Source organism: Uloborus diversus, unplaced genomic scaffold, assembly GCF_026930045.1.
Source record: "Uloborus diversus isolate 005 unplaced genomic scaffold, Udiv.v.3.1 scaffold_18, whole genome shotgun sequence".
Lineage (NCBI taxonomy): Eukaryota > Metazoa > Arthropoda > Arachnida > Araneae > Uloboridae > Uloborus > Uloborus diversus.
In genome coordinates, this window is record NW_026558329.1 from 478,703 (window position 1) to 499,366 (window position 20,664).

General features: G+C 37.5%; 1 protein-coding gene across 1 annotated transcript in view; it reads right to left on the reverse strand.

Annotated features, from left to right (window-relative positions):
• The window catches only part of LOC129233139 (clotting factor G beta subunit-like), a 60,273-nt gene that overhangs the window by 23,023 nt on the left and 16,586 nt on the right, over window positions 1-20,664 (reverse strand). The window contains exons 3-6 of the mRNA XM_054867202.1: window positions 19,828-20,042; window positions 13,843-14,180; window positions 11,938-12,035; window positions 6,981-7,054 (exon numbers count right to left, since the gene is read on the reverse strand). Of these exons, the coding sequence (XP_054723177.1) occupies window positions 6,981-7,054; window positions 11,938-12,035; window positions 13,843-14,180; window positions 19,828-20,042 (725 nt within the window). The remainder of the gene's footprint in view (window positions 1-6,980; window positions 7,055-11,937; window positions 12,036-13,842; window positions 14,181-19,827; window positions 20,043-20,664) is intronic.

Below are 20,664 nucleotides of genomic sequence, written 5' to 3' on the forward strand. Positions count from 1 at the left end.
TTTCCTCCTGCCTACTCCCCCACCCTCCTCCCCCTTCCAGATTGCTCGGGATTTAATGGAATCGTCAGATTTAAGAAGAGAGTCCATCTAAAAGGAATTTTGTAGGGAAAATGAAGGAACACATTTGCATTTTTATTAGAAATTCTTTTTCTTTTTTCGAAATGTTTTGTGCGGAGTTCTTAACTAGCTTTGGAACTTATTTTTTCTTTACGGAAAAGGACGGAGCCCTATATTTCTCGGAACTCAGGTGGAAAAGGTCTTAATTTCACCGACACTCAAAACACACTCAAAAACACACTGACTTTAAAAACAATAATTTGAAAGAAATTAAAAAACTAAAAAACACGCTTTTGTAGCAAAATGAACTAAAAAGTGAAAAATAATCTTTGGGTGATAGTAGTTGACCAATCACTTAATTTTAATGTAATACAAAAAGCGTGGGGGGCTGTCCATTTACATTTTTGCATGGACAACAAATGGAAGAAATTCAATACAACTGATAAGAAACCCCCCACGCTTTTTTATATTACATTAAAATTAATTGATTGGTCAACTACTATCATCCAAAGATTATTTTTCACTTTTTAGTTCATTTTGCTACGAAAGCGTGTTTTTTTTTTTTTTTAGTTTTTTAAACTATTATTTTATTTTCTTCTTTTTAGTTTAACTTGTTTCCCAAAAAATTATTCATTTCAACATTGTTCAAAATCTTATATATATTTATAAACTTTGCCCAAAAAAAGCGACTAAAGGTCTCAGGTGGCATTCGAAACGTGGTCTCTCGAACTCCAAAAAGGACTATTGTACCCCTTAAAGTGTAATAGCCGAGCTCTAAAAACAATCAACTTCGCTGCTTAATTGCCTGTGGAGTAATTGTCTAATCCAACTAATCCATCTCAGTCATCGATGTATGTGTGCGGAATTCATATCTACATTACTTTGAAAATTAGAGATACATTTGAATAAAAGTTTTGTTCAACAATGGTCTGATCAGCAATGAATTTCCAACGGAAGGCTCACCTAAATTTTGCCATGAAATGATTTAAAAACAATTATATTTCATGTTCTAATTATCTTAGAACATTGGAACAAATTTTGTCCGATGCAGAAAAATGAAAGGTTTTTTGTAGATATTTTTAAATAATTCTTGCGAGCATTTTTCGATGTATTTTTTTTAATTTTCCTTTTTCACATTGTTGGATTTATGCCAAAATATTGATTAAAATGGGAGGAAACTAAAAATCAAAAGAGTTAATTAATTAATTTGATTATAGAATATTGCATTGTCATCGGGTCTGAGGTCGCATGCCAAATTTCAAAAGAATCCGATCGCAGGAAGTGGGCGAAATTTGAGCTGCATACATACATACATACATACATACAGGTGAAGCTAATAAAAGCGTGTTAAAAATTAATATATTAGGACTAGTTTATCAAAGGGAACATATGCATTTTCCAAAAATGTTCAGGAGGTGAAAAAAAAAAAAGCAAATTAATCTAAGAGTAAAACAGTTTTATTATATTTTCTGTGCATATAATTGAGCACAATGGCACAGCAGATCATGTCAAAGAGTGACAAATTTTCATGAAAAAAAAAATCAGGGAGATATCACCTTTTATTTTCGGATATGTGCCTTTTGTTAAAAAAACGTGATGTGCCCTTTTGAACGAAAACCCGAGGTTGATAGCTCCAAAACTCTAACCAAACCAAAACTCTAACACGTCTCCATCTCATGTCCTCATATCGAAGTAGTACTTGAATTAGTGGATCAAGTGTCTAACGGGACAATTGAAGTTTTGATCATCATAAATTTATTAACTTCATTCGTGGGATTGGAAACTAAGAATTTATCTTAGCTTTTTACTTCGTTAGTTTTCATGATTATAATCTTTCATAAAATCTAGGATGTAGTAAATAAGAACAAAAGTAAAAGATAATAAAAGCAAGAAGTCTACCCTATAAACACTGATTTAAAAATTTAATTCGGAAGATTCACACAAAAAATGTGAAATCCCTTTGTTACTTCCTTTTACGAAAAAGGAAGTATTGTATTCGCGAAAAAATTTTCACCCAAAAATCGGCCTTCATTTCCATTTTGCTCACCCCCAAATGAATGTTGAGTTTTTTTTTCAACCCGACCACACGTGGATATGTGCCTAGGAACGTACAGACACCCGAAATATCCATTTTGACGATCCCCGAGTTAATTACAACGAATTTTCTCGTGACGTCTGCATGTACGCATGTATGTGCGTATGTGTGTATGTATCTCGCATAACTCAAAAACGAACTCAGAACTCCTAGAAAGTTCAAATTTGATACGTAGAATCCTAGTGGGGTCTAGTTTTGCACCTTTTTTTTGGTTGCATTCGTATGCTCTTTTGCCCCTTTTTGGTTGGAAATCATTGTTAATTTCGATGTAAACTCAAGTGGTGTTATAATTTGGCGGACACTTGGCGGTATATCACGAGTCTTTTGGTTGCCAAGTTCTGTCGCCAACTTAGCAACAAATTTGGCGATTTTATTTTATTTTTAAATGTTGGTTTCAATTTGGCCACTGTTGGTGATATTTCGAGAGTAAACTATTGAATCGCATTAAAACTGTCAGTAATAAGAAAATGACAATAAATTGGAGTAAAAGGAAATCATGTGATGCACACATCAGCACGTTTTGGTATATTTTTCCATACTGAAAAGAACCCCCCGATTTTTCTGCATTAGATAAAATTTTTCCCAATGTTCCAAGGTAATTAGAAAGTGAATTATAGATGTTTTTCACTAATTTCATGCTTAAATGTAGGTAAGCCTTCAATTATTAATTCATTGTTGAACAAGGTCATTTTTGAACAATGCTTTTATAAAAATTTTAGCGTGAAGAAAAACTTTTCAAATTCATATATTTTGACAGTTATAAGAAATATTAAAACTATACAGTTTGGCACTTTCAAATTTAAAGAATTTTGATATTTTTGTTCTCGTCAGGTATTCAAAATTAGAAAGAAAACGTTGAATTGTTTCATAAGAAAGGATGTTCACACTCACTCAAAAAAAAAAAAAAGTATAATTCTTCAATAACACTCTAATTTGTAAAGTAAAATTAAAAATTAAATGAATAAACAAATTATAAAATAGAAATGATAATTTTTTCATTAAAAAAGGTACACTAAAATGCATTTTTTGGAATAGTTTTGAAAATTTTCGAAGGGGGTTTGAACTTAAAAAAAAAAAAAAAACCAACTACTTAAATACTGCCCTGATTGTAATATGTGCAGAACTATCGAAAATATTATTTTTTGAAATAAAGTCCATCCAGGGCTCCCCGATTGGAAGTTTCGGGAGATCACTTGGACCTCTCAAAAATTTCCTTACTCGAAAATCAAGCCTTCGCAATCTCGACACTTGCTAAGAGGCACGTTGTAGAAGTTTCGATTTGCTTATTGTTTCATGTCCTGCACAAAGATGATTTTTTCCTATTTAAAAGTACGTAGTAAATGACAAAGCAGTGGAATACCAGGAAAACTAGAGCACGCACTTCAACTGATTGAAAGCAACAACTAAAACTTCGCTGCTTAAAAGAACGCAATACGAAATAACACTGGGACTGTTCTGTCAACTTCCCCACCAAAAAGTTTCAAATTCATTCCTTTCTTTTAAAATATTCGGCGCAGTACAATAGGGAAGTTTTCGATTTTTCAATTTTATTTTTATATGATAGAGTAACATGTATGAACATCATAGGTGAAAAAATTTTTCCGATACGATAAGTAGTTTTTTTTTAAATTAATTTTTGAAGTTCAAGCCCTTGTGACGTCAAATGGCATAGGAAGTGACGTCGTGCGCTCTTCCGATAGGGTAGAAGCCGAAGATCACGCATTCGACTTCGAAGACGAAACGTAAAAGGCTTATCTCCTCGCGTTTCTGGAACATTAAACCTCTCATCCTCTCGGAAATATTCGAATATCCTCATTGATGTTACATGAGGAAGATTATTTAGATTGTGCTTTAACGAATCCGGCCTCCATAGTGTGTTCAAAAGGATTATTGAATTTCTAAAAAACAAAAATATCAGCGCGCTCAAAATGTCCCTAGCGAAAACAAGGGATCTTCGGCGGAAGGCTGCCCATTCGCGCCCTGTGACGTAGGCTCGTGACGTTTCAGAAGAACGCACTTTTGCGCGTGGATTTTTAAAAATTCATTAAAAATCAACCACGGTGTTTTAATGGTGAATTTTTTAGTTTTGAGGGTCAATTAACAATATCCAATAGCCAAAATATGAACATTTAATAGGTTACAACTTCCCTATTGCGAAGAAAATCCTACCGATGGTTTGAACCGAAACCTTTACAGCTGTTATGCAGGGGGGGGGGGTCTGGGTCCCGCAAGAGGGCGCCAATCTTGGCCTCCAAAGAGCGCAAAAAATAAAAAAAGAAGTGCAAAAAAAAAAAAAAAACTAGTATGTTGTGGCCATCACGAAACTTTCTTCTATATTTTTCCTTTTTCTGATCCCTCCCCATGCTTGACAATATGCAATATTCCCAACAAAAACAAAATTACACATGCAAAAACTTGACGACCATTCCAATGTCTGCATTATTGTAAAAACAAAACAAAGAGCGAAAATTGAAAGTTACTTTAAAAGCCTTGCTTGAATTAATTGCAAATATTTTATTTATTAACAAACATAAGATGGCAACAGTTAAAAATTTTAAATCATTGAGATAATATTTCGGATCATTTCCATACAATTAAAATCACGAGAAATACGCAGACGACAATCGATTACGATTTATCTTTCTTATTGTTGCACTAATAAAGCTATTTTTATTCGCAAAATAAATAAATAAATAAATAAATAAACACCTCTTGGAGCGATTGGCGTCAAAATTGAACCAAAGCCTGTTTACGTATGGATTCACATATATTCCAAATTTCAACCAGAACGTAGCATTACTTCTTGAGATAAGCACTCACAATGGGAAAAAAGAATGGGCGATTGCGCTACCCCCTTTTTAGCTGTTGACACCAAAATAAAATCAGCTCTTATACCCACTAAGGGCTACTTGTCAAAAGAATTTTGTTTGATTGCGTTCGTTATTTCTTGAGATACAGCAGTCACAATTGACGACAAAACACGTTCTATAACTCAACCCCCGTTTGAGCTATTGACACCAAAATTGAATCAGCACCTGCTCCTGTTAGGGGCAACATATGGACGAAATTTTGTTTGATTTCGCCAGTTACTTCCTGAGGAATAACAAGCACGCGTAACTCTTGCTCCACCCCCCTTGGAAGAATTCGCGCCAAAAACCAATGGGCACAAGTTCACATACGGGCACATATGTGTACGAAATTTCGTTCGATTTCGTGCGGTAGTTTTTGCTGTAGAGCGGCCACAAAAAACTGGTCACACACAGACGTGACACACACACACACATACATACACACACACAGACAGACAGACATTTTCCAAAAATAGTCGAAATGGACTCAGCACACCTCAAAACGTTCGAATCCGTCAAAATTCGAAATTCGAAAATTTGCACGAATCCAATACTTTTTTCTATATATTAGATATTGAAGAAAGTAAAAACCGTTGGTACACAGTTTACGAGTTTAAAGAAAAGAAAAAAAAAAGCGAAGTAAAGTCGCACAGGTTTGTGAGCGCAAATAAATAAATAAATAAAATAAGTAAATAACGAAGTTGCACCAAAAAGTTAAAAAAAATAAGGTAAAAAATTAAAAAAATGAATAAATAAATAAAAATTAATTTGAACTTCGACATCTGGAATTCAAATTATGTTTTTCGCAATCACGAGTGTTTGTGTATGTAGGCGTTTGTGTTTGTGTGTGTGGGGGGGAGATGCATGTGTGTAGGCATGTGTGTTTGTGTGTGGATAGTTGTGTGTATGTGTAGGTGTGTGTATGTGTTTGTGTGTGTGTATGTGTAGGTTTGTATGTGAGTGTGTGTGTGTAGGTGTATGTGTAAGTGTAGGCAAGTAAGTGACGCTACCTGGAGACGATTTTCGCTAGAAGAGCAGCATCATGAGGCGGCCGGCCGACGGTGGTGCTGCAGAGGAAGGCGGGGGAAAAAATCAGCGTAACGCCAAGGACAATCAAGTGAGAACAATAAGCATTCGTGATTGATCAAAAAAAAAAAACAAGGAAACTTGCACTAAAAAATAAAAATAATAAAAACACTTTAAAGAAATAATAAAAATAATTTTAAAAAAGGTGTTCACTTGAGGGCGCATAGACAGGAGGGCACATCAGACCGCTGGCCAGTCCGCCCCTACTGTTATGTATATTTCGATGATAAGTGAATAGTCTGCAGGATGTGCAGAAGTTATGTGTAACTGAAGTACTGTTTGACCGCGGATTGTATGTAATTGGGCAATCTGCCAAATAAAGGCGATTCCATCCGAATGAATCGAGCAGGGGAGAAGGGAAATTAACGATGGGATTTTTTGATGCACGCGTTTTGTAAGGTCACTAGTGCCTTATTCATTTATTGCATTCTCTAAAATAAAATAAGGGGAAACAAAAATTGTTACCATGGAAACAGCAAAAATAAAAGAAAATATTTCCATTTCGTTCAGGAACGTAAAAGCAAAATGGTAAGCTCAACAACTTTGTTGTGAATCAATAAATGAATTCATTTTTGCCGTGAGAATATACATCGAATGCACTTTAGATTTAAAAAATGTTGCTGTGAGCAAATTGTCATTCTTACAGAACTAAGGCTAAATAATAGAGAGGCAAAAGTGCACATCTGTAGCAAATCAACTAACACCCCTATAAACTAATAGATACGTCCATTTCCGCCTATAAACCAGAAATCAGCCTTTCCATGTAATCGATGGTCAAACAATATATCAGAACCGGCGTGAACGAAAAATAAATAAATAAACAGTAAAATTGCAGTGCCCGACACATTGATTATATTATGACTATACATTTTAAGAACAGAAATGAAACTCACCATCCATGGCCACTGGTTGGGCTTGGACTCCGTTCCTCCGGCGATGAACGGGGTGAAGGGGGCGTGGCCGCAAGCTGCGGGGCGGGAACGAAAATTAAGGCATCCAATTATACTTTCGTCAACATGTCACGGGGAGTAAAGAGACAAAGAAGAACAGCCAAGTTCATCGAATCAACAACCACAAAGCATGGCCCCCTCTAAATTCACTTACGCTTACAGGCCGTGACAATCGCTGAAACTCATGGCAACTAAGAGGGCGCTACAGAGAATCCCTGTTTTCCATTACGTTGCTGTTGATTGGTGGATGCACAGGATTCCGTTCAGGCCCCTTGTGCTCAAAATGGGCGACGTCCAATCAAAAATAATCCAAATTTGAAGCTTGTCATTGATTGGTGAATGTACAGGATTTCTTTCAGTGCCTCTTGCGGTTAAAACGGGCGACGTCCAATCAAAAATTATCAAACTTTGAAACTTGTCATTGATTGGTGGATGCACAGGATTTCGTTCAGCGCCTCTAGCGGTCAAAATGGGCGGCATCCAACAAAAATAATCCAACTTTGAAGCTTGTCATTGATTGGTGGATGCACAAAGCAGATCAGAGTTGCATTGGTTTAGCACAGAAAAGTCATAAATTTTCTAGGTCCGAAAGTGTCAGCGCCATCTAGCGGGACTAAGTCTTTGTCGCTGAAGGGGACGTGGCTGCAAGCATAGGGGAGAGTGACAAAGAATTAACTTGCTTTTTTGTTTTTTATTATTGTGTCTTCATGTTATGTGGTGTTAAGGAACGGAGAAGAATAAAGAATTTCGCACTAATTGCGACAGCGACAAAACCATCGTCGTCGCCATCGAGCTAACGTCATTGGTTCTGCATAGTTTAAAAGCCAACAGACATGATCGTTGGCTCTTACTAGTAATGGGCATAATCGAGTTATCATAATTGAATCGCTCGATTAACCAAGATCACTCGAGAACTCTATTATCACGAGTTCTCGATTATCACATCTCGAGTTCTCGATTATCACGGATTCTCGATTATCACATCTCGAGCTCTCGATTATCACATCTCGAGTTCTCGATCATCACATATCGAGTTATCGATTGTCACATCTCTAGTTCTCGATCATCACATATCGAATTCTCGATTATCACATCTTGAGTTCTTTATCAAATCTCGAGTTCTCGATTATCAAATGTCGAGTTCTTGATTATCAAATCTCGAGTTCTCGATTTCAAATAATCTCGATTTTCAATCGCTCGAGTTCTCCATTTCAAAAGATCTCTTATCAATCGCTCGAGTTTTCGATTTGGAAAAATCTCGATTATCAATCACTCAATTATGCGAAGTGCTCTATTCCGGAGATCTCGAGTTCTCGACTATCACATCTCGAGTTCTCGATCATCACATATCGAATTCTCGATTATCACATCTTGAGTTCTTGATTATCAAATCTAGAGTTCTCGATTACCAAATGTCGAGTTCTCGATTATCAAATCTTGAGTTCTCGATTTCAAATGATCTCGATTATCAATCGCTCGAGTTCTCTATTCCAAAAGATCTCTTATCAATAGCTCGAGTTTTCGATTTGGAAAGATCTCGATTATCAATCACTCAATTATGCGAAGTGCTCTATTCCCGAGATCTCGAGTTCTCGATTATCACATCTCGAGTTCTCGATTATCAAATCTTGAGTTCTCGATTTCAAATGATCTCGATTATCAATCGCTCGAGTTCTCCATTCCAAAAGATCTCTTATCAATCGCTCGAGTTTTCGATTTGGAAAGATCTCGATTATCAATCACTCAATTATGCGAAGTGCTCTATTCCGGAGATCTCGAGTTTTCGATTATCACATCTCGAGTTCTTGATTATCAAATCTCGAGTTCTCGATTTCAAAGGATCTCGATTATCAATCGCTCGAATTCTTCCTTTTAAAAGATGTCTTACCAATCGCTCGAGTTTTCGATTTGAAAAGATCTCGATTTATCAATCACTCGATTATCCGAAGTGCTCGATTATCAAAAGTTCTCGATTATGTCCATCACTAGATCTTATTTATTTCACCATGAAAATGACTTTCAATTATGATGACTATTACTATAGTTACTTCATTGTGTGAAAGGTCGTCACATAAAATAGGAAAATTGTCACTGTGGGTGTTAAGTCATCAGATAAAGAGAGTAACGAGAACGTTTTCATGGTTGCTCCAATGAGCGTGAAGTCACTATTGATATTTAATGCATGATTGGCTGTTCTTTCCTTATGCTACAATGGACGCCGGTTAATTGAATCAGTGGTTAGTTGAATCAACCGCTTTAGTGAATCAAATCGTCAAAAACGGAATAAAATCCAGTTTTATGGAATTAGCCGCTTTATTGAATGAGCTGCTTTATGGAGTCAAAACTGTTTAGAACGAACGTGATTCATAAAAGCGGCGGCCCCTTCCAGGGGGTGCAAAGTAGATCTACCTCCACACGGTGTACCCAGGACAAAACTTTATGGAGTTCCAATTTCTTGGAGATTTTTAAACAGTACAGCATTTTTATTTTACGTCTGTGCTAGCAGTTCTGCCCTAGCTTGGAGTAGTAACTTGCAGTTTAATTACATTATTAAGAGTAAAATAAATGAAGCATTTACTGTATTTGAAAACTTATTATGCAGAATGGTCCGAAAGTGAACATATCCCCCGCTTATTTTCAGCATTGTCTCGTTTACGGGTGAATTTTTGTTACTCACGGTAACCTTGAAGTCCTAAGAGACATAAGCATCAGTATAAACACCAACCATGTCATAACACAGCCGAATTCTGCGGCATGTTCTCCTAGACGTTTTGCGACGAAACATTTACAAATCGTCGACACGCCTCAAAACATGTGCCAGAACATGACCAAGAATTCAGCTGTGTTACGACATGGTTAGTGTTTCTACCGATGCTTTTGCTTATGTTCGACGACCTCGACTGGTCGGTTGATCACATAACAACTAATGACGTCAGCTGTTACTAACCGGTTGCTCGCCAACCAATGATTCATCGAACGCTTTCGGTTGATCACCGGTTACTTGTGCAGACATGGCACAGACGACACGCAGATGAAAAATGCTTATAATTGGTCAAAAATGTCACGTGGGTCAATCAACCAATCAAACAGCTTAAATTGCGGTCTACCGGTAGATCAACCGGTGAGGCTCATAGAACGACATCGGTAGCAACTAGTTAACCGGTAGCTCTCATAGAACGCTGCGGTTAGTCACCGGTCTACCGGTTGAGGTCAGCAAACGCAACATAACTTTCTTCATTCCTTCATAACCTCTTAAGACTTGTAGCAGAACTGCAGCAAACTTAAGATATGTAGCAAACAGTTACCGTTCACATTCAACCATAAATGACGAAATGCTGAAAATAAAAGGGGGGATCAGTTCACTTTCGGACCAAAACACTTACTATCCACCTCTGGCAAGTTGAGCTCAGCTGCCCGACCAATGGGGAAGTTTTCGATTTTTCAATTTTATTTTTATATGATAGAGTAACATGTATGAACATCATAGGTGAAAAAATTTTTGCGATACGATAAGTAATTTTTTTTAAATTAATTTTTAAAGTTCAACCTCTGGTGACGTCGAATGGCATAGGAAGTGACGTCATGCGCTCTTCCGATACGGGAGAAGCCGAAGGAAGTGTTCGACTTCGAAGACGAAACGTAAACGGCTTATCTCCTCGCATTTAACTCTTCGCATTTCTGGAACATTAAACCTCTCATCCTCTCGGAAATATTCGAATATCATCATTGATGTTACTTGAGGAGGATTATTTAGATTGTGCTTTAACGAATCCGGCCTCCATACTGTGTTCAAAAGGATTATCGAATTTCTAAAAAGTGAAAATATCAGCGCGCTCAAAATGTCCGTACGAAAACAAGGGATCTTCGGCGGAAGGCTGCCCATTCGCGCCCTGTGACGTAGGCTCGTGACGTTTCAGAAAAGCGCACTTTTGCGCGTGGATTTTTAAAAATACACTAAAAATCAATCACTGTGTTTTAAAATTCGGCGATGGTGAATTTTTTTAGTTTTGAGGGTCCATTAACAATATCCAATAGCCAAAATATGAACGTTTAATAGGTTGCAACTTCCCTATTAAACGATTCCATTTGTTGAAATAGGGGTGAGGAGAAACGGCTTAAGGACGTGCGGATTTAGTTGGCAGTGTTATTGCCCATTTGGCGAACAATATAAGTCAGGTAAGAAGCATCAAGCAGTACAGGATTTTTTCGCCAATAAAAAGGTTGCAATAGTAGCCCAATTCTGCGTCTAACCGTTCCTCTTCTTACTGATTGAGCTTCCTTGAAAGTACCGTTTGACCGTCCATTACATGGAAAGGCTAATTTCCGGTTTATAGGCGGAAATAGACGTATCTATTAGTTCATTGGGATGTTAGTTGGTTTTTTTCAGATGTGCACTTTTGCCTCTCTATTATTTAGCCTTAGTTTCGTAAAAATGAAAAATTGGTTCACAGGAGCATTTTTTAAATCTGAAGTATATTCGATCTATATTCTCGCGGCAAAAAATAATTGATTTATTTATTCACAACGAAGTTTAGATCTTACCATTTTGCTTTTACGTTCCTGAACGAAATGAAAATATTTTATTTTATTTTTGTTTCCATGGTAACTATTTTTGTTTCCCCTTATTTTATTTCTGAGAATGTAATAAATGAATAAGGCACTAGTGACATTATAAAACGCGTGTTATTTTCCCTTCTCACCTGCTAGACTAATTCAGATGGAATCGTCTTTACTTGGCACATTGCCAAATTACATACAATCCGTGGTCAAATAGTAATGGACTTGCTCACGGCCATAGCTCAACTTCTCGGAGGTGGACAGTATGATGCATTGCATATTTTCGGAATCTTTTAAATTGTTTCATCTTTTAACAAAAAGATCGTTTGAGCAAGAAAGCTACCTGGTTCGAGAGCTCTGTTGGTGTCTACGCTATCAAAAGGTGCGAAAGTCAAGGGATCCGCAACAGTGGTGGTGGTGGGGAGGGGTGGAGTTGTTGTCCTGCAGAAGAAAAAAAACATAAAGAATGAGGTTGAATTCATACTGCATGAATAAGACTTTGAAAGCATCGACAAATAAAAATTCATTTCTTCACCCCTAAACAATAAAGATTAAATGATTGTATTTGATCGTGATTTTCATTGATTTTGATTTTGTCATTGATTTTGATTGTGTGCGAATGTCGAGTGACCACTGATAACTAAAAGTAATTTCTCCGGATTACCACTCTTCTTCTTCTTCAAAAAAAGAAATATCAGAAACCTTATCAAGCACTTTTTTGTGAAATTCAAGAAAGATATTATACATTTATATATTGACGCGAAAAGCACGTGACTTAAATCGAATGTGTTGCTCGTTACCTGCAAGTGACAAATAGTTCTATATTTTATGAAATAAATTAAAGAATTAACTTAATTATTAAAATGTATAACTTGAATATTTTATCATATGTGAAACCTGGACAAAATTATAACTCAAAAGTAAGAAATTCTGGGTTATAGTAAAATTTTGCGACTGAATGTCGCCACTAATGATCGTTAATTGCTTCATTTTTCAAATTAAATGTTATTATTAAGTTCCTACATTTTTCTATTTATCGTGGATTATTTAAATGGAGGGAACGTCCAATCATTGGTTTAGCAAAAACTGAGGCAAAGACCCCAAATCACGTGACTCAACATCGACGAATGGTTCCTACGTTTTGCGAGAGACTAGCGAAAGAAGCCTGATTTCCGAAATTGCTTCGCAATAAAGTTTATCACGTGACTTGTGGTCACGAATGACAGTCTTCACTCCTTCCCTTCTATCTCTTCTCAGTAGCCGAGATTTTCGATAGTTGATATCTAATTTTTATTTATTGATTTATTTATTTTTTTTATAGCACAGATACGAAGAATACATAAAATTTAAGATATTTTGATGTATGTCATTGCAAAGCGTTTTCTTTTGCACTTGTTTGTATGACGTTTCGTTGGCGTAGCGCTACCGGTCGGTTGATCACGTGACAGCTAATGACGTCAGCGGTTATTCACCAACCGATGCTTCATCGAACGCTTTCGGTTGATCCCTGGATACTTGCGCAGACGAATACCGCGCAGGTAAAAATTGTTATTATTGGTTAAAAACGTCACGTGGTTCAATCAACCAGCTTAAATTGAGGGCCGGTGCATGTACCGGTATAACTATTAGAACGACTTCGGAAACAACCAGTTAATTGGTTATTCTATTCAGGGGTGCCCTTCCCCCCCCCCAAGATTAAGAGCGCAAATTCGCCCCCCCCCCCCATTTTTTCTCAACCCTCTTTTCCTTTTTTATTTTTATCTCTCTTTTTTAACTAATTTATTTTTTTTAATATTTTTTATTTATTTATTTTTAATTATTATTTAGTATTATTATTTTATTAGCAAAGTTTTGACTTTTAAGGACATACACACACACACGCAAACTAAATAAATAAATGAAATAAAATATCAACAGAATAAAATAAAATAAATTTAAGATTTAATAAATCAATAAATAAATTTAATTTGGTGAATTTAAAAAAATTAACAATTCCTCTCAAAAATTTTGATGGTGCAGCTAACGCCATAATCCTCCTGTGGGCACTCCTGACTCTATTAGAACGCTCTGGTTAGTCATTGGTCGACCAGTAACGTAAACTACCATTCCGAACGTAACCTACCATTCCAAAAGACAGTTTGACACACGTCAAATGTATAACCCCCTTCTTTTTTGCAACGGGGGTTAAAAATGACACCTGTTAAAAAAAAATGTGTAACAATGCTGACGAATAGAAAAGGCAACTTACTTGAACACCGCCCTCATCGTCGTCGTAGGCGGCGGCGTTCTGGTCGTAGGCGGCTTGGTGATGATTTCGTACAGGAACTGCTCCGGATCGTCTTTCTCGGCAGCGTTCGGTCTCCCTTCCGAACCCCGCTCCACTGACACCTGCTCCACGTCCTCCGGTTCGGATTCCGAATCCGGTGTCGGTTCTGAGGGCGCGGCAGTCGCCGGGTCGCGATGGAAGGGGGTGGGCGGGGGAGGTTTCCGCGGAATTCGTTCGAAAGAGCCCGGGTATTCTGATTCGTCGGAGTCTTTGGGGTACACGATGGCGTCGTAGTCGTTGAGGGAGGAGTCGTGCTGTTTCTGAAATGAAAGAAGGAAGTGGTCGTCAATGGGGTTCGGGACACATTTTGAAAAAAAAAAAAAAAAAAAAAAAAATGAAGCAGTTTAGAGTTTTGAAATTTTTTTCACCGATTTACCGTTTAATAATAAACAAAATCATTCCATAAATATTAAAGAAAGATTTTTTTCATTTGAATTTAACTCGTTTTTTTTACTGGGGTGCAAAAGCTGACACAAAGCCCTCAACTCACGTGATTATCTTTTTTATTATAAAATTATAAAGTTCTTGTTATTAACATTTTAAATATTAATTGAGACCTTATAATACTCAGTAAAATATTTACTACTTAGTTAATGTTACGCTTATTTTAATTTTTAATATTTTATACACTCAATCAAGTACATGCGCGGCAAATGGAAATAGTTTATTTTGTTTACTCGCTCATTCATTTACTAAATCATTTACGTATTAATTTAATCAAAATTAATACGTAAATTAATACGTAATTTAAATTATTACACGATGGCGTCGTAGTCGTTGAGGGAGGAGTCGTGCTGTTTCTGGAACGAGAGAAGGAAGTGGTCATTGAAGGTTAGAGGTTTTTTTTTTCTTTTCTTTAAGGTGAAATCAGTGGCGTAGCCAAGGGGGGGATAGGGGGGTCAGAACCCCCCCCCCCCCCCATGAGCCCCAAAAAAACCATTTTTCAGTCGAACCTGAAGGGTTCTGTTTATGAGCTAAAAGATTTTATTTAATACTATCCCGCACGGCTTTGCCCGTGATAGAAAAATTAAAAGGTTTTTTGGTTCGCCTGTATATTTACAAATAATGTATGGTGAATTTTCTCGCCCATTGGCTTGTACCCATGTTACAGTTCCACGCTATGATAATTTCGTATCTCGCCAATTTTGGCTTGTGCCCATGTTACGGTTCCACGTTATGATAATTTCGTAAATTACTCGTCCATCTTATGATAGTTTTGATAATTTATGATAATTTTGTGTGAATACATTTTGAAACGAGCTGATTTAAGAATCACATGACTTCCGTTTACTCCAATTTTATGTCATTTCCCCCATTATTGGCAATTTTAATGTGATTCAATTATTTACTCTCTAAATATCACCGACAGAGGCCGAATTGAAACCAAAGTTAAAATTAAAAAAAAAATTAATTTGAATTTTGACATCTTGACTTCAAATTATGTTTTTCGCAATCACGAGTGTGTGTATGTAGGCGTGTGTGTTTGTGTGTGGGGGTATGTGTGTGTGTGGGGGGGGGTATATGTATGTGTGTGTAGGCATGTGTGTTTGTGTCTGTGTGCTGGCATAAGTGTGTGGGTAGTTGTGTGTATGAATGTGTGTGTGTGGGGGATGTGTGTGTGTAGGCATATGTGTTTGTGTCTGTGTGCAGGCATGAATGTGTGGGTAGTTGTGTGTATGTGTGTGTGTATGTTTTTGTGTGTGTATGTGTAGGTGTCTGTATGTATGCGTGTGTGTATGTGTTTATGTATGCGTTTGTGTATGTGTGTGTGCGTGCGTGTGTGTGCAGTTGTGTATGTATGCGCGTGTGTGTAGGACATGGGCGCAACCTGGAGACGGCTTTCGCTAGAGGAGCAGCATCGTGAGGAGCCGGTCGACGGTGATGCTGCGGAGGGTGGCGGTGATAAATAAAATGATAGCACGCCAAAAACAGTCAAATGAAAGCAATAAGCAATCGTGATTGCTCAAAAACATCCACCAAATTTGTCGCCAAGTTGGCGACAAAACTTGGCGACTAAAAGACTGGCGATATATCGCCAAGTGTCCGACAAAATAACACTACTTGAGTTTACATCGAAATTAACAATGATTTCCTCCCAAAAAGGAACAAAAGACCCTCTTAGGAACATCCGAATGCAACCAAAAGGACGGTGCACAACTAGGCCCCACTAGGAGTCTACGTACCAAATTTCAACTTTCTAGGACATACTGTTTTTGAGTTATGCGAGATACATACACACATACGCACATGCATATGTACATACGAACGTCACGAGAAAATTCGCTGTAATTAACTCGGGGATCGTCGAAATGGATATTTCGGGTGTCTGTAGGTTCCTAGGCATATATCCACGTGTGGTCGGGTCGAAAAAAATCTCAACATTCATTCGGGGGGGAGAAAAATGGAAATGAAGGCCGATTTTTGAGTTAAAATTTTTTCGCGAATACAATGCTTCCTTTTTTATAAAAGGAAGTAAAAACATTTATTAATCAGTTTAGAGTTTTGAAATTGTTTTCACTGATTCACCATCTATTAATAAACAAAATCATTCCATAAATATTAAAGAAAGATTTTTTTTTTTTAAATTTGAATTTTATTTTTTTGAGCAATCACGATTGTTTATTGCTTTCATTTGACTGTTTTTGGCGTTCCTATGATTTTATTTTCCCGCCAGCACCCTCTGCAGCACCACCGTCGACCGGCTCCTCACGATGCTGCTCCTATAGCGAAAGCCGCCTCCAGGTTGTATCCATATCCTACACACACACGCATACATACACACACATGCATACAGACACATAAACACACACACACACCCACAGATACCCCCCCACACACACAAAAACACACAACTACCCATACACTCATGCCTAAATACAAACACACATGCCTACATACACACACACACATACACACTCGTGATTGCGAAAAACATAATTTGATTTCAAGATGTGAAAATTCAAACAAATTTTTTTCTTTATTTTTTATTTTTTTAATGGGGATAAAAAAGCTGACACAAAGCCCTCAAGTCACGTGACTCAACTATGACGAATGGTTGGCACGTTTTGTGTGAAACCGGCGAAATAAATCTGATTTCTTCCAATGCTTTGCTTTAAAATCTGCCACGTGACGTGGGATCTTGATTTCACGAATGCAAAGTCTTCACTCCATCCATTATATCTCTTCTCAATACTTCTGATAACCATTCGCGATTCCTCAAACTACTATTGATTTCGTCTTCTTCTCCTTCTCAACTAATCCTATTCCTATTCAGAGTCACAACTGACTACAACTGTATTTATGTCGAGGACTGCATACTAAGTGCCTTGCCTCCAATTATTTTATATACCGATAGATGGCAGCACCATCACCGGATCGAACAGTTAATGAGAATTTAGAACTAGTCCAAGAGCTAATAGCTACCTGGTACTAGCACCCCCAGAGGTATCGTTTCACTTGGAGGACATTGAGACCACGAGCATATTTAACGTCGCCCAGTCCCCTTTAATGACGGCGGTGGGTCTTCGACCATCCAGGTTCGAACCCAGGACCCTCCGGCCCCAAATCCGACACTCTACCGATCGGGCTACCACGGCCCTTCTCAACTAATCCTTTTGATGTGAATCAGATGAAGTCCGTCTTCTTTTTCTTCTTCTTCTCTTTTTTACGCCTTCCTCTACTTCTTCTTACTACAGATCAGATCCGTTTTCTTCTTTATCATCTTCTTCTGACGTCTTCTCTTTCCTTTTCTGTCGTTTTTTTTCCTTCTTCTTTCTAAACGTTCTTATGTGAACCAAATCAGGTTCGTTTTCTTCTTCTTCCTCTTTCTGACGTCTTCTTCTCCTTGCTTTTCTGCTTCTTTCTAATTGTTCTTATCTGAATCAAATCAGATCTGTTTTCTTCTTCCTCCTCTTTCTGACGTCTTCTTCTCTTTCCTTTTCTGTCGTCATTTTTTCTTCTTCTTTCTAAACGTTCTAATGTGAACCAAATCAGGTCTGTTTTCTTCTTCTTCCTCTTTCTGACGTCTTCTTCTACTTGATTTTCTGTCGTCTTCTTTTCTTCTTCTTTCTAATTGTTCTGATCTGAATCAAATCAGATCTGTTTTCTTCTTCTTCTGACGTTTCCTCCTCTTTCTGACGTCTTCTCTTTCTGACGCCTTCTTTTCTTCTTCTTCAGACGTCTTCTCTTTCTGACGAATTCTTTTCTTCTTCTTCTGACGCCTTCTCTTTCTGACACCTTCTTTTCTTCTTCTTCTGACGTCTTCTCTTTCTGACGGCTTCTTTTCTTCTTCTTCTGACGTCTTCTCTTTCTTTTTCTGTCGTCTTCTTTTCTTCTTCTTTCTAATCGTTCTGATCTGAATCAAATCAAAACTGTTTTCCTCTTTTTACGTCTCTTCCTTCACTTTTTGACGTCTCATTCTTCCTCTTACTAATCGTTTTAATATGAATCCGATCAGATCCGTCTTTTCATTCTTCTTTTTCCCTTTCTGACGTCTTCTTCATACTAATCGTTCTGATTTCAATCAAATCATACCCGCCTTCTTCATTTTCTTCTTCTAACGTCTCCTTCTTCCTTTTCTAAAGTCTTCTCCTCACTAATCACTCTGATCTGAATCAGATCAGATAAATGTGTTTATCCGTCCTCCAAATACAAAATGGGGTCTTTTCAGCAGCTGATCTCTATTGAAGACAATAAGCGGAGAAGATGCTGTACTGTAAAGTCTCTGTTGTTCCACTTGGTACAATTTGAGAAAGTTAATCAAAGAGTTCCTCAAATGGCCAAATGTTACCTGTGCTAGAGCAGTCTGGTAACTGCTGTTACCTTTGAAATCACGGCAAAACCTTAACTGGCTTAGTAGCAAAAAGATTAGCTTTATAAAGCATTGAGTCCTTAACTTTTGCAACAATTTAAGGGTTAAAATCAATTTAATTACACTTTTTTACAGTTCTAAAGACCATAGTGAAAAATATTTCATTTTTCAATTTGCCCCATGGGAAAAAAGGTGAATTTTTCATTTCTTTTTTTTTTTTTTTTTTGAACAAATTTATTGCCAAAAATAAAAAAATACTGTTTCTATGTAAGTTTTATTATAAAATAGAATGTTCTTTCTTTATGTACTGTAATTTTCAAATTAAATTTCCAATTTGTTCACTTTGAAACCCAGTCACCTTAACCATTTATTTCACTTTGCCCCCACATTCCCCTTCTTTTGTTTTACTGTACAAGTTTAATTATTCGGTTAAAAAAAAGAAAAATTAATTTGAATTTTGACATCTTGAATTCAAATTATGTTTTTCGCAATCACGAGTGTGTGTATGTTGGCGTGTGTGTTTGTGTGTAGGCATGTGTGTTTGTGTCTGTGTGCTGGCATAAGTGTGTGGGTAGTTGTGTGTATGAATGTGTGTGGGGGGGGAGGGGTATGTGTATGTGTGTGTAGGCATATGTGTTTGTGTCTGTGTGCAGGCATCAATGTGTGGGTAGTTGTGTGTATGTGTCTGTGTGTGTGTATGCGTAGGTGTCTGTATGTATGCGTGTGTGTATGTGTGTTTGTGTATGTGTATGTGTGTATATGTGCGTGTGTTTGTGTGTAGTTGTGTATGTATGCGCGTGTGTGTAGGATATCGATGCAACCTGGTGACGGCTTTCGGTGTAGGAGCAGCATCGTGAGGAGCCGGTCGACGGTGATGATGCGGAGGGTGGCGGTGGAAAAATAAAATGATAGGACGCCAAAAACAGCCAAGTGAGAACAATAAGCAATCGTGATTGCTCAAAAAAACCCCTTCAAATTCACACATTTCCTCGTCGTTTCTTCAAATATTTCAACAATGTATTTCTGCAGTGTCTGCTCTTTACTTGCCCACTGCAGTAGAGTGACCGACCAGAAATAAAAAAATACCCTAAACTCACCCAGGTGGCGCTGTCGTTGGGGAAGACGATGGGGTCCCGGTCCTCGAGGCTCCAGTCCGGCGACTCGCTGTCCGGGAAGGGGCAGCAGAACAGTTTCCGGTCGTCCGGGCACCGGGCCAGCTTGACCGACCGGACGCGGCAGAAGCGACCGCGGACGCACAGACCCGGATTTCCGGTCACTGTCTTGCAGAAACTGGACTGTGACCGGCAGTACCCTGTGGAAAGGGAGAGGAAGCGGTCAGCATGGCAACCATATCCATACTAATATTATAACCCTTTCAGACGTGGCGTCCGGTATACCGGACATGAACTTTAAATTGCTGCTTATCATTTATTAATTGAATAAATTACTCGATTTTTTTCGTAGTTGACTCTTTACAGTCTGCTCATTACACACGCGCATACATACACAACTACACATATACGCACACACAAACACACACACACACACACATACACAAACACATACACACAACTACCCACACATGTATGCCTGCACACAGACACAAACACACATGCCTACTCACACAAACACACATGCCTACACACACATACACATAACACCTACACACAATACACATACCCCCTCCCACACACAAACACACACCCCTATATACACACACTCGTGATTGCGAAAAACATAATTTGAATTCAAGATGTCAAAATTCAAATTATTATTATATTTTTCTGATTTTTTTTAAAAATATATAATCTTATATTAATCATTTCAAATGCTTATATTATGTTTTATTATTGTTTAGAGAATGTTTTACAAAGAAGTTTGTTTGACGTTTCATCGTTTTATTATCTGAAATATGTATTCCAATAATATATGTC